The sequence below is a fragment of the Bacillus rossius genome, chromosome 8 (genome assembly GCF_032445375.1).
Source record: "Bacillus rossius redtenbacheri isolate Brsri chromosome 8, Brsri_v3, whole genome shotgun sequence".
Taxonomy (NCBI): domain Eukaryota; kingdom Metazoa; phylum Arthropoda; class Insecta; order Phasmatodea; family Bacillidae; genus Bacillus; species Bacillus rossius.
The window spans coordinates 20861913-20873674 of NC_086336.1; the positions used below are offsets into that span (position 1 = coordinate 20861913).

Sequence of the window (11762 nt, forward strand, 5' to 3'; positions counted from 1 at the left end):
TACAACAAGCCGGCCGCGCGGTCGGCCGCGCCAGGTTGCCCACGTAGTCAGAAAACCGGCCGCTAGATTGCGACACTCGCCTGCGCACGGCGACTGCGCACAATCTGCGCTCTCAGCTGGCCTCAAAAAAAAACGACAAACAAGTCTGCGCCGCGTTTCTCTGGAACTGCAGCAAACAACGTGTCAGCTGGCCTGGCTGAAACGCGGTCACGCCTGCGTTCCCAGACAAAGACGTGCAAGACTCGCACTCTTCCAGCCCCCCCGCAAACCCAAATCCAACAAAGGTGTTACCCCATCTTAGCGTGAGGGAAACCAAGTCCCGAACTAGCGAAAAGAATTTAAAATTGTATTTTCAACAAATAAACTAATTAAATAAATTAATGATAATTTTGAGCTACGCGACATCACCCCGGGCGGCAGGAGCTTGTGCCCCACAAGCTTACAACAATGCTTGGGGAATATTTAAGTTTGCTTCAAAAAAAAAACCCATTGTCCCTATCATTTCTATGTGATCCAGTTACAAATTTAAATTAGTGATTACAGTGGTTGTTGTTTAGGTATAAATACCAACTCTAAGTTCTACTAGCACTTATTGACAATTTCCTCTCGGAGGACAAATGTGTTTTACAAAATTTCACATGTTAGCACTGCTTGGGACAGCAAGCAGCCAGGAGGGATACGGCGAAGAGATGCACCAACTCAGGGCAGAGACAGGAACAGCCAGCGGAACTGTGAGCTGCAGAATCACACCCCACTCCAACTTCTGCCTCTCCCAGCCGGTTCATCCCGACGTCGTTCATCCCAACTGCTCGTCATCCACGGTACACGACACCATTCCTACACAAAATACATGAGCAGCATCAGGAGTCATACAATTACAAACAACTAAAAAAAAAAACTCTCAAACATCAAAATAATAGTGAACAAATCAAACAATTAAATTATCTTACTTAAGTTAATGACGTATTTTCATGTGTTTATCAAGAAGTATTCATGAGATCAACATAGATCAACACAACTAACCAAGGAGGGTCATACCAGGTATCAACACAAAAATAACTTTTAAAGATTCTTAAAACAAGTAACTATTCAAAAACTAAACTCGTAACTCATCTGCAATATTCAACATCTTGAAGAAAAGCCTACCCCCCACATTTCGTAGAGGAAGGATAAGGTAAGGTACCTAATAGGAAAATTTACAACAAAAACTTGACTGTGTCCACGTGTAGGTTGAAAGTTTATAACTACACTGGCCTTGTCTTGCTATACACTTTGTTTTGAACGTCAGGTCAGTAGTTTCAAACGATGGATAATTCTAGTCTTCTCGATAAATTTGTTGTTTGGGGGGCCACACCCTATCGCGATGCGTAATCACTGTCCTTGGACATGGCCACTCCCAAACCGCTGATACTCCTGGTAATCGTGCATCACCACACGATTCGACGATACGGGCACCAGCCCGCAGCAATGGGTAGAAGCAGGTCCTCTTCTCCCAACTGGCCCACGTGGTATCTGGCTGACCCTTAACGACGCGCCTTCTCCCAACTCGAGAAGGGACAAGAGTTCTGGATGGAGCTGCACCACAGCACTCCTTTCGAAATTGCCCTTAACAAGTCCGCCTCAAAAGTCATTCTCTTCGATTGACGAAAACTATCAATGTCACTTCTTGAATAATAAAAACACAAGGGGGGGGGGGGTTATGGTGGAAAATGGGAATACGGAAAGGATCCCACCCACTTTCTCAATGATTAGTCCTGACGTCATAATTCCCCTTATTGAACCTGGTATTCTCCCTCCATCGTTATTTGGTTCTATAAAAATTATTTATGGGCGCATGCCCCTTCACATAAACATTAATCAAATTCTAATTTTTCTAATCGTAGGTAAAGCTTTACATTGAACAAAATTCATTCACTACTGATCATCACAAATGGAAATGGTTACTTTCAATTCCTCCCCAGTTTCACTGGATATCTTAGCTACACAACCATTATCTCTGGCTAGTATGTCTTTTAATTCTACCTTTCCACTGGTAGAAGGAACAGCATTTTCTACTGTAGTCGAGATTTCTACAGACATACTGAGGGGTTTCCGATTTCTCAGATATTTTAATAACAGAACTAAAAACATTCCAACTATTACCAATATAGTAATTACAGTTACACTTATTTCTATGCCAAGGGTAGTAACATTGTCCAAGGCGGATACTCTTGGTAGCGTTCCAATACCTACTAGATATGGATTTTTAATAATAATAAATAATAATACACTACTTACAATGGAAAGCGCAATACTCTGTAAGTTTTTCATTACAAATCTTGGTACGTTTTCTGGTTCTCTTAAATGAATCGGGTCTAAAGGGGTTTCAAACTTTGTCAAAGAAAAATTTAAATGTGGTATTAGAGTTGGCCAATTTTCATCTAAACAATCCATTAAGGATGGAAAAACTGTATGTGTTGACGTAGGATGAGGGAAAATTTTCAATTTACGTAACTTCGTCCAAGCAGCTGGTATTACATGTACCAATTGAAATTTAGATTTTGTTAACGCATCACATGGATACAACTCGTTAATTTTAAGTTCTTGGTTTAAATACAAACGACAATCACACGGTACTTCTATATCTACAGCTCCGAGGATGTCTCCACTTCCTAAAAATAAAGATTCATTGTTATGTTTCATGCATTGCAAGTCTAATTTTCCTGACGGGTTTGTTAGGAAGTACCGCTCTGGTCCAGCCTGGGTGATCATCAGTTGGTTTCCGGAATGGCATCGAAACGCACATGTGGTACTAAGATTTTCAACGGTAATCCCCTGAAAAAGAGCCTTTGGACACAAAGCACTACCTAGGGTATCTCCGGAGAACCTGGGAACAAAACACAATTTATCTTCAAATGGTCTACAATCTAATAAATTTCTACCCTGAATAGTGATTAGATGGTCTCCATCCACTGCCAGAAAATTCGGAGCATGATCCAAATGACAAGTTGAGTTCTTCCACTGAAATGGGACTGCGACAAACTGAAACAATCTCCAATTGGAATTTAGTTTAACAATTGGTACTTTAATTTGAAGGTATAAATTTTCCTTGTGGACTTGACATTTACAAATGGGTAAATTAAAATATTTCTGAACTTCTGATACACTTATGGACAACGCATAACCATCCCTATTAAGAATTTCATTTAGCATATTTAATTTCTCTTTCAATTGAGCTGGTGTAACTACAATGGCAGGTATTTTATTTGACCGGCACTGGTCCAGAATCTCTAGTCTTGTAAATGTATGCGCTTGTTTGGCTAATTGAGAGGCCAACAGTACCTGAAACTGGAATGAATGTCCTATGTCTTGAACCATTCCTGAAAACTTAGTCACCATAGTCTCTCGGAGGTCTTTTAAGTAATCAGACAAATTTGTGAATTTTGATTGTACTCTTTTTAGAATTCCGGTCATTCCCTCGTTTATAACAAAAATAGTGTTGCTCATATTTGCCAGTGCCTCATGAGTGTTTAAAATTTGTGATTCCATCTTGTTTATGTGTTCTGACATTTGTTGTTCATTTAGGAAAAGATTATTCAATTGACTATTGACGGCAATGTCACAACACCAATGAAAAAACTCTCCAATGAAATTTAACCCTCGTCTTTCCCGAACTTGAGACTGAAAATCCAATACGTCATCCCCTGCTGCTTCGTTTACCTTATTAATTAGCATGTCAGTATAAATTAAGCTATGTTTTAATTCTTTGAAAATAACACACCATTCACTTGAACTATTGGAGGGACAAGAAGTGATTTCTTTGATACTATCCTGAATGTCATCTAATTGCATTGGCCAAGCAACCTTAAAATTTACTGGTACCGATGAAGTGTACAATGTTACCTGAGGTATCGGCTCGAAATGCGCTCCCGCAACCACCCCCACTGCTCCTTCAGGTAGCGGTCGATGTTGTCTGCTGCTTCCCAGCTGCAGGAGCACCAGGACGATGTGTAGCATCCTCATCGTCAGTACGGAAGATGATCACGCCTTAAGACTCTGTAAAAATTCTATACAAAACTAAATATTAGACAGGCTCGATTTTTGTTTACAAGTGTTACAAAACTTTCGAATTATTTTTTTTTTCTCTCTCTCTTTGTTTTATTTAGTTATCCACAACCACAATAAAAAAATCTCTATTACATAACTTATCATAACTTATACACTGTAAAAATTTTTCATTCTCTCTACGTTTGTAACTTCGTAAACATCTCTGCCTCGACTCGTCTTCTTTAACCTGTACAGGTTATTAGACAATTTGTCCACCACAACATAAGGACCGAACCATTTATGCAATAGTTTCTCTGACAAACCCTTTTTTCGAACAGGTGTGTACACCATAACCTCCTGTCCTATCTTATAGGTCACCGCTCGTCGTCTGCGGTCATACCTTTTTTTATCGATACCCTGTTGTCTCTTTAAATTCTCTCTGGACTGTCGCAGGATCTCCTTCCAACGAGTACGCAGTCGAAGGCTGTCCTCATCTTCTACAGGCTGACTTAATTGAACATCTGAGGGTAATACAGGTTCTCTACCATACATGAGCACAAATGGGCTAAATTTTAATGTTTCCTGCCTCGCCGTGTTGTATGCCAAAGTGACCAAGGGTACATATTCATCCCAATTACGTTGTGAGGATGCCACATACTGAGATAGCATCATTGCTATTGTTCCATTTAATCTTTCACATAATCCATTTGTGTTTGGCCTGTATCCTGAGGTTTTCAAACTTTGTACATCCATTAACCTAAGTAATTCATTAACGACTTTGGAAGTAAAAACTTTTCCTCTATCTGTCAATATGGAACATGGTACAGAATGGCGACAAATTATGTTTTCTAGTAAAAACTTAGCTACGTCATTGGCGTTACTAGTGGGGGTGGCTTTAGTCTCCGCCCATCGAGTACCGTAATCAATAGCAACAAGAATGTATTTGTTTCCTGACACTGTTTTTGGAAAAGGGCCTAAAATATCGACACCAATACGTTCGAAAGGTTCACAGATAGGTAATGGTTCTAATAACCCTGCTTTCTTTTGAGGAACTCCCTTTTTCCCCTGACATCCCCTACAACTCCTTACATAGGCCTGAATCTCTTTTAGCATATTGGTCCAATAATAACGACGTATAATTTTGTCTGCGGTGCGAACTACTCCTAAGTGACCGCCAAAAGTGGGATTGTCGTGACTTTCCCTCAGAATTTCAGCCTTTAAGCTTTCTGGGACTACTAATAGCTTGTCTCTACCACTTGGGTTAGAGTTATTTTTGTACAAAACACCATTCAGCAAAGAAAAATTTTTCGCTTGTCGGCTTAACTTATTATCGATTCCTGACGGTTGAGTCAACTCAGAAATTAAAGGTCTTAGACTCACATCAGAATATTGCAGCTTAGCTAAATCCACATCATGCATCACAAAAACAGGTAACTCAAGGGATTTTTCTTCGTCAAGGGCTGTCCCTGTGTTGACAGCATTTCTACTCAAACTGTCTACATGTACATGAGTTTTTCCACTACTATAACATACAGTGTACTCATACTCCATCAATTTCAATGCCCACCTGGTTAACCTTCCTGCGCTATGAGCATTAAATTTCAAACGATTCAAATAACATAGGCTATGATGATCGGTTACAATTTTGAATGGCTTCAGGTAAATGTAAGGCCGAAACTGGTCTAAAGCATAAATCAAGGCTAAACATTCAAGGTGAGTTATAGGATATCTAGTCTCAGCTGACGTGAGAGTTCGACTGGCATAGGCAATAGGTTGTAATTTTCCATCAATTCTTTGTAACAATGTGGCTCCTATCCCTAAGGTACTAGCATCTGTATGTATTTCAATGGGCTGGTTTTCCTGGAAGTGAGCTAACACGGGGGAAGAAATCAGCTTTTCTTTCAAAATTTGGAATGCTTGTTCTTGCTTGTCGGTCCAGATAAACTTTTCATTTTTCTTTAGCAATGTCGACAAGGGTTTCGCAATCTGAGAGAAATTTGCTATAAACTTACGATAGAAAGAAGCTAGGCCTAAAAAGCTTCTCACCCCTCGTTGGTCCTTAGGTGTAGGAAATTGTTTCACTGCTACTACTTTATCGGGGTGGGGTCTAATCCCTTCATGGTTAACCAAATGTCCCAACACATCGGTTTCAAAATAACCGAAGGTACATTTTGACGGTTTCAAGGTTAAATTAGCATTTTGCATCCTTTTAAAAACTTGTTCTAATCGGTCAAGATGTTGATTAAACGTACTGCCCACTACTAGAATGTCATCCAAATAGACTAAGCATGAACCCCACTTTAACCCTGCCAAAGTCTTATCCATGTATCTCTGAAAAATTGACGGAGCGGTTTTCAAACCAAAAGGAAGGGTTTCAAAACAAAAAGTACCATCGGTGGTAACAAATGCAGTTTTTTCCTGATCCTGTTCAGCTACTCTCAATTGGTGGTATCCTGAATTCATATCCAAGTGAGTAAAATACTTAGCACCAGTCAAGTGACTTAAGAAATCATCTATTCGAGGAAGGGGGTATTTATTATCCTTAAGAATAGTGTTAAAACGACGGTAGTCCACACACATCCTATAATCGTTGTCTTTTTTTCTAACAAGAACAACTGGTGAACACCAACTCGTGTCACAGGGTCTCACAATCCCATTTTTAATGTGTTCTTGTACTATGTTATGAATAATTTCCCGTTCCCCAGGAGAAACTCGATAAGGTACAGATGATATGGGTGTGCTGTCCCCTGTATCCAGAAAAACTACTTCCTCTTTTGTTCTCCCTATCTGGCTGGGGTCCCAACTGAAAACATTTTGATATTTATACAACAACTCTACCAGTCTGTTTTTTTGTTCCTCTGGTAACTCTGGATTAATGTTTAATTTAGACACATCAAAATCGACATTATTTTTATCTCTAGCTTGTAATACCTTAGTTACTTCTTTGTTCTCGATACTGGGTGTTTCCTCAAACTCATTTAAATATCCTAATTTCATTCCCTTATGAAGAGTAACTGACTGGTTAGTAGTATTAGTAACCCAAATGTGAGTATGCTGTTTTCTGTTTACAATACTCCTAGGTACAAGTACAGAATATCTGTTGTAAATATCCTCCTTAGGCTCTATCAGCACCTCATCAGGTAAATTATTTCCTTCAAAATTAATTTCGATAAGATGATGCATCCTTGGCTCTACTCTAACATGATTGTGAACTGTCACACAACCTAACCTGAAAATATTTTCTGGCTCGATTTGGCTTAACTCCTGTGTTCCATCCTGACCTACATTATGATTAACCCGATTTTGGTTTTGATCTACTTGAATTTTGTCTCTTTTTACTTTGGTTTGGCTTTTAACCTCCCTTATTTCGGTATTTGTGGTATTTACGAAGCAATCAGGACGTGTTATGGTCAATGACATTTTCTGGCCTCCCTTACAAGAAATTTCTGCTCCATATTTGGTTAAAAAATCACATCCTAAAATGATCCCTTTTATTGGGGCTTCCACCAGACCTACCGCATGTGAATAAACATACTGTCCTAATTTAAATCTTAATTTGGCCATCTTATTAAGTTTCTGAACTCTTCCTGAGACTCCTGTAAAACCTCTTGGTTCTGCGGATTTCCAACAACTTTTCGGTACTAATCTATCCTCAATTAGTGATACCGCAGCTCCTGTATCGATAAAAACGGGGATTTCTTTTCCGAACATTTTTGTCTTCTGACTTAAAATACCGTCATTTTGTAAAAGAGACATTTGGTTAACAAGGGACGAGTTGTCACCCCGACCGACTCTCGCCCTATTTAGTTTCCCTGTTGTGACGTTTTGCAATCTCGTATCAAGTGACCTGGTCGTTTGCATTTTAAACAAATCGGCCTACCATCTGAGGTCCACTGTGGTCTGTCAGTTATTTTTGGAAATGAATTACTTGGGGTCTGCCTGAAAAAATTGTTGTTCTGATTTCGATGGTATTGTGTTAGTGTACTGTTATTTTTGTAATTTCCTCCCTGAGTTCTAAACTGTGACTTTGGTTGTGCCTGTAATCTCATGGTATCCAGTTCCCCGCGTAATTGTTTTAATTGTTTATTAAACTCTATCAAACTGTCCTCAATTCTCGTGTTGATAGATGACAATTCTCTTTCTGGTGTTTGAATTTCTTTAAGATTTCTGATAGGTACTTGTTCCTGTTTCGAATTTACCCACTGTGTCCTCTCATGATTTTTAGCGTAATACAGACCTGCCTCAATATTCCTCAAATTACCTAGTAACTGTTCCACAGTATTGTTTGGGAAAAGCATAACTTTCTCTACAATGTCTGGCCTTAACCCACGCAATACATATCTAACCTTACTAGCTTCATTCATCTTAGCATCAAGTCGGTTACAAAGATTCAATATGTCGTACACAAATGACTCGAAAGGTTCATCTACTGCTTGTACTCGCGCCTGCAATCTTAACTCTAAGTCCTCTATGTGACCCACTCTCACAAACGCATCCCTTAATTTATTTGCTAATTCCTCAAATGTAGTTAAATTCTCCAATGTGCTCTCACAGCTGTCATACCATTTTAAAGCAGGCCCTCTCAAAAATGTAGGCAAGTATGACAAACATTTTTGCTCATTCCACCCATTTACCTTGGCTGCTCTGCGAAACTGTTTTAAAAATTCCTCAACCTCCTCACATCTCTTTCCAAAAAAATATCCCGGGTCCACAAAACACCTGCCTGTCTCCATGTTTAAATTCTGATCTTTCAATTCTGGTTTTATGTCGCTTAATTTATCTTTTAACACTTTCAATGATTCATCATCTGACGAAGAACTACTATCACTGTTCTCAGGGTTTTTTACTTTGTCATCCAATATTTCAATTGTGTATTTACTAGCCATCCCTAATAGACTCCACCTTAAATTATTTTCATTAGTCCTTAACTTAAGCATACATTTCACATTTCACCTTAAATTAATTATTGTTAGACAAATACAGCCATCCCTGGTCTCCCACTGGTTTCCTGAAATAACCTAAAATAAATTTTATTATCATTACACAATTAATCCTATAAACACATCAATCTTAATACACCAGCTGCACTGCATGCTCTTCTTCTTCACTAAAATAAATCAAAATGTTAGACCACACCTAACACTCTTATCTTAATTTATTTTTCAGTATCCCAACATTCTTTATACCTACTAACCGGCGATCTCCACCATTTGTCACGTCTCACTTTCAGAGGGGGGGTTCAATTCTTCAAAAATGTAGCTCTGAACATAAGAAACTCAAAACATTAACTAGCCATAGAGCATCTCACTGAGGATTGAATCTTAGTAGGTGTATTCTTATACAAGAATAGAAAATCAGGATACTGAGAAAAAAATAAGAGTAACCTAAAAACAATAGAACAATCACATTTATTTATAACAATTAAATAAAGCTGACAAATAATGAGGCACCTTCCATGTCCGCTACCAGCCTTATAGATATTCCGACAGAAAAACAATAAACCATATATAAGATTTTCTTAGTAGTACTAACACATTAACATAATCGTAATAATTTCCTCCAGGCCACCCAGTGATACCAAGCTTCATTAGCTCTTCCACAACTTCATTTTTAAAATTTATTAAGAACATCCACTACCTTGAAACGGATTTTAGAAATTATTTAGTTTAAGTTTATAACGTCATCATTTACATGAAAAGACAAGGATCGTGATGCAAACAAATTACCGAGTTATACTTGAAAATAAAAAGGGAACGGTAGTGCTCAACGTATTACACGTTAAAACCACTAAGTTTCTAAGAACAAATTATTTATAAGAGCAAATAATACACCAAACGAGAATTTTTAAAGTTAACTACGAAGAAACACTGAAGGCTAAGAGTCCGGCATCACTCAGGCGCCATTTCCGATAGCACTCACCTAACCATTACCAAGTCGCCGCGCGGCCGGGCAGCATGACAGCCTTCCACAGGATTACCGCCCCGCGAAAACATTTTACATCTCTTTTAAGCTATTTTCTTGGCCGCAAAACCCCTACGGGGAAAACATCCTGACGGGAAGTTTTCCTGTGTTTTACAAACACGTAAAGTTATTACAACAAGCCGGCCGCGCGGTCGGCCGCGCCAGGTAGCCCACGTAGTCAGAAAACCTGCCGCTAGATTGCGACACTCGCCTGCGCACGGCGACTGCGCACAATCTGCGCTCTCAGCTGGCCTCAAAAAAAAACGACAAACAAGTCTGCGCCGCGTTTCTCTGGAACTGCAGCAAACAACGTGTCAGCTGGCCTGGCTGAAACGCGGTCACGCCTGCGTTCCCAGACAAAGACGTGCAAGACTCGCACTCTTCCAGCCCCCCCGCAAACCCAAATCCAACAAAGGTGTTACCCCATCTTAGCGTGAGGGAAACCAAGTCCCGAACTAGCGAAAAGAATTTAAAATTGTATTTTCAACAAATAAACTAATTAAATAAATTAATGATAATTTTGAGCTACGCGACAATATATAGTATGTATGAGGGCACCGGAGGACGGAGGGGGATTAAGGGATTATGTCACTTCCTTCGACCATGCACACATGAAAAAGTGTCCCGATACGTTCATCAGCCATGTACGCACGAAAAAATGTCCCGTTACAGTAGATGGAAAATACCGATTCAAGGACAGGCGCAGGATCCAGGAGCCGACCTTGACCTTTGACCTTGAACTTTGACCTTGAACTTTGGCCTTTAAGTTTAACCTTGACCTTGAACATTGACCTTGACCTTGACCTTTGACCTTGAACCTTGACCTTGAAATTTGACCTTGACCTTGAAATTTGACCCTGACATTGAAATTCGACCCTGACCTTTAGCCTTGCGACCCTCGATGTTGCCAACCTGATGACGTCATCTAATCCGTATGCTAATCCATATGCTAACCTAACCTAACCCAACCTAACCTAACCTAATCCATATGCTAATCTATGCTAACCTAACCTAACCTAACCTAACCTAATCCATATGCTAATCTATGCTAACCTAACCTTACCTAACCTAACCTAATCCATATGCTAATATATGCTAACCTAACCTAACCTAACCTAACCTAATCCATATGCTAATCTATGCTAACCTAACCTAACCTAACCTAACCTAATCCATATGCTAATCTATGCTAACCTAACCTAACCTAACCTAACCTAACCTAATCCATATGCTAATCTATGCTAACCTAACCTAACCTAACCTAACCGTCAAGTCCGCCATCTTGAAAATCAATAATTTTTATGTTAGAAAAACGGGAAAAAAATTAAAAATCATAAAAAAATAACTAATCGAATTAAATAATAAAAATTAAATAAATTATTATTTAAAACCACTGTTGAACATATCGTTATGGTCGCCATCTTGGATTATATTTAATTGTTGCATGTTTCGTTATGCCCACCATCTCTGTTGAGTACGATGTTATCGTTACACTTTACATTATGACCGCCATATTGGATCCTATTAATGTTGCATGTTTAGTTATGGCAGCCATCTTGGAATCGTGTAATTATTTAGCTAGAAATTCGGGAAACAATCCATAATTAATTAAATAAATCACCCATTAATTTACATATTGATTCGATCAGTTCCTGTCCTTGGTTCGATACTCGATCGATGCAATAATGTTTAATTTTATGTAAAGAAATAATTTCAATAAACCATGTTCAAAATTCTTAAAGAGGCTTAAAATCCTCTACTACCATCATCTTATA

General features: G+C 38.9%; 1 protein-coding gene across 1 annotated transcript; it reads right to left on the bottom strand.

The window, feature by feature from the left end:
* Positions 1-20: 20 nt before the first annotated feature.
* On the bottom strand, positions 21-10094 carry LOC134535568 (uncharacterized). Its single transcript, XM_063374754.1, has 2 exons — positions 9946-10094; positions 21-4046 (listed from the first exon to the last, which is right to left on the bottom strand). Exon 2 carries the CDS (start codon positions 4000-4002, stop codon positions 1915-1917), a length of 2088 nt encoding a protein of 695 aa, XP_063230824.1. The 5' UTR covers positions 4003-4046; positions 9946-10094; the 3' UTR covers positions 21-1914.
* Between the last annotated feature and the right edge of the window lie 1668 nt (positions 10095-11762).

What these genes read in the sequence shown, in the direction of transcription:
- LOC134535568 (XM_063374754.1), bottom strand. Translation starts at nt 4,002, where the DNA reads ATGAGGATGCTACACATCGTCCTGGTGCTCCTGCAGCTGGGAAGCAGC.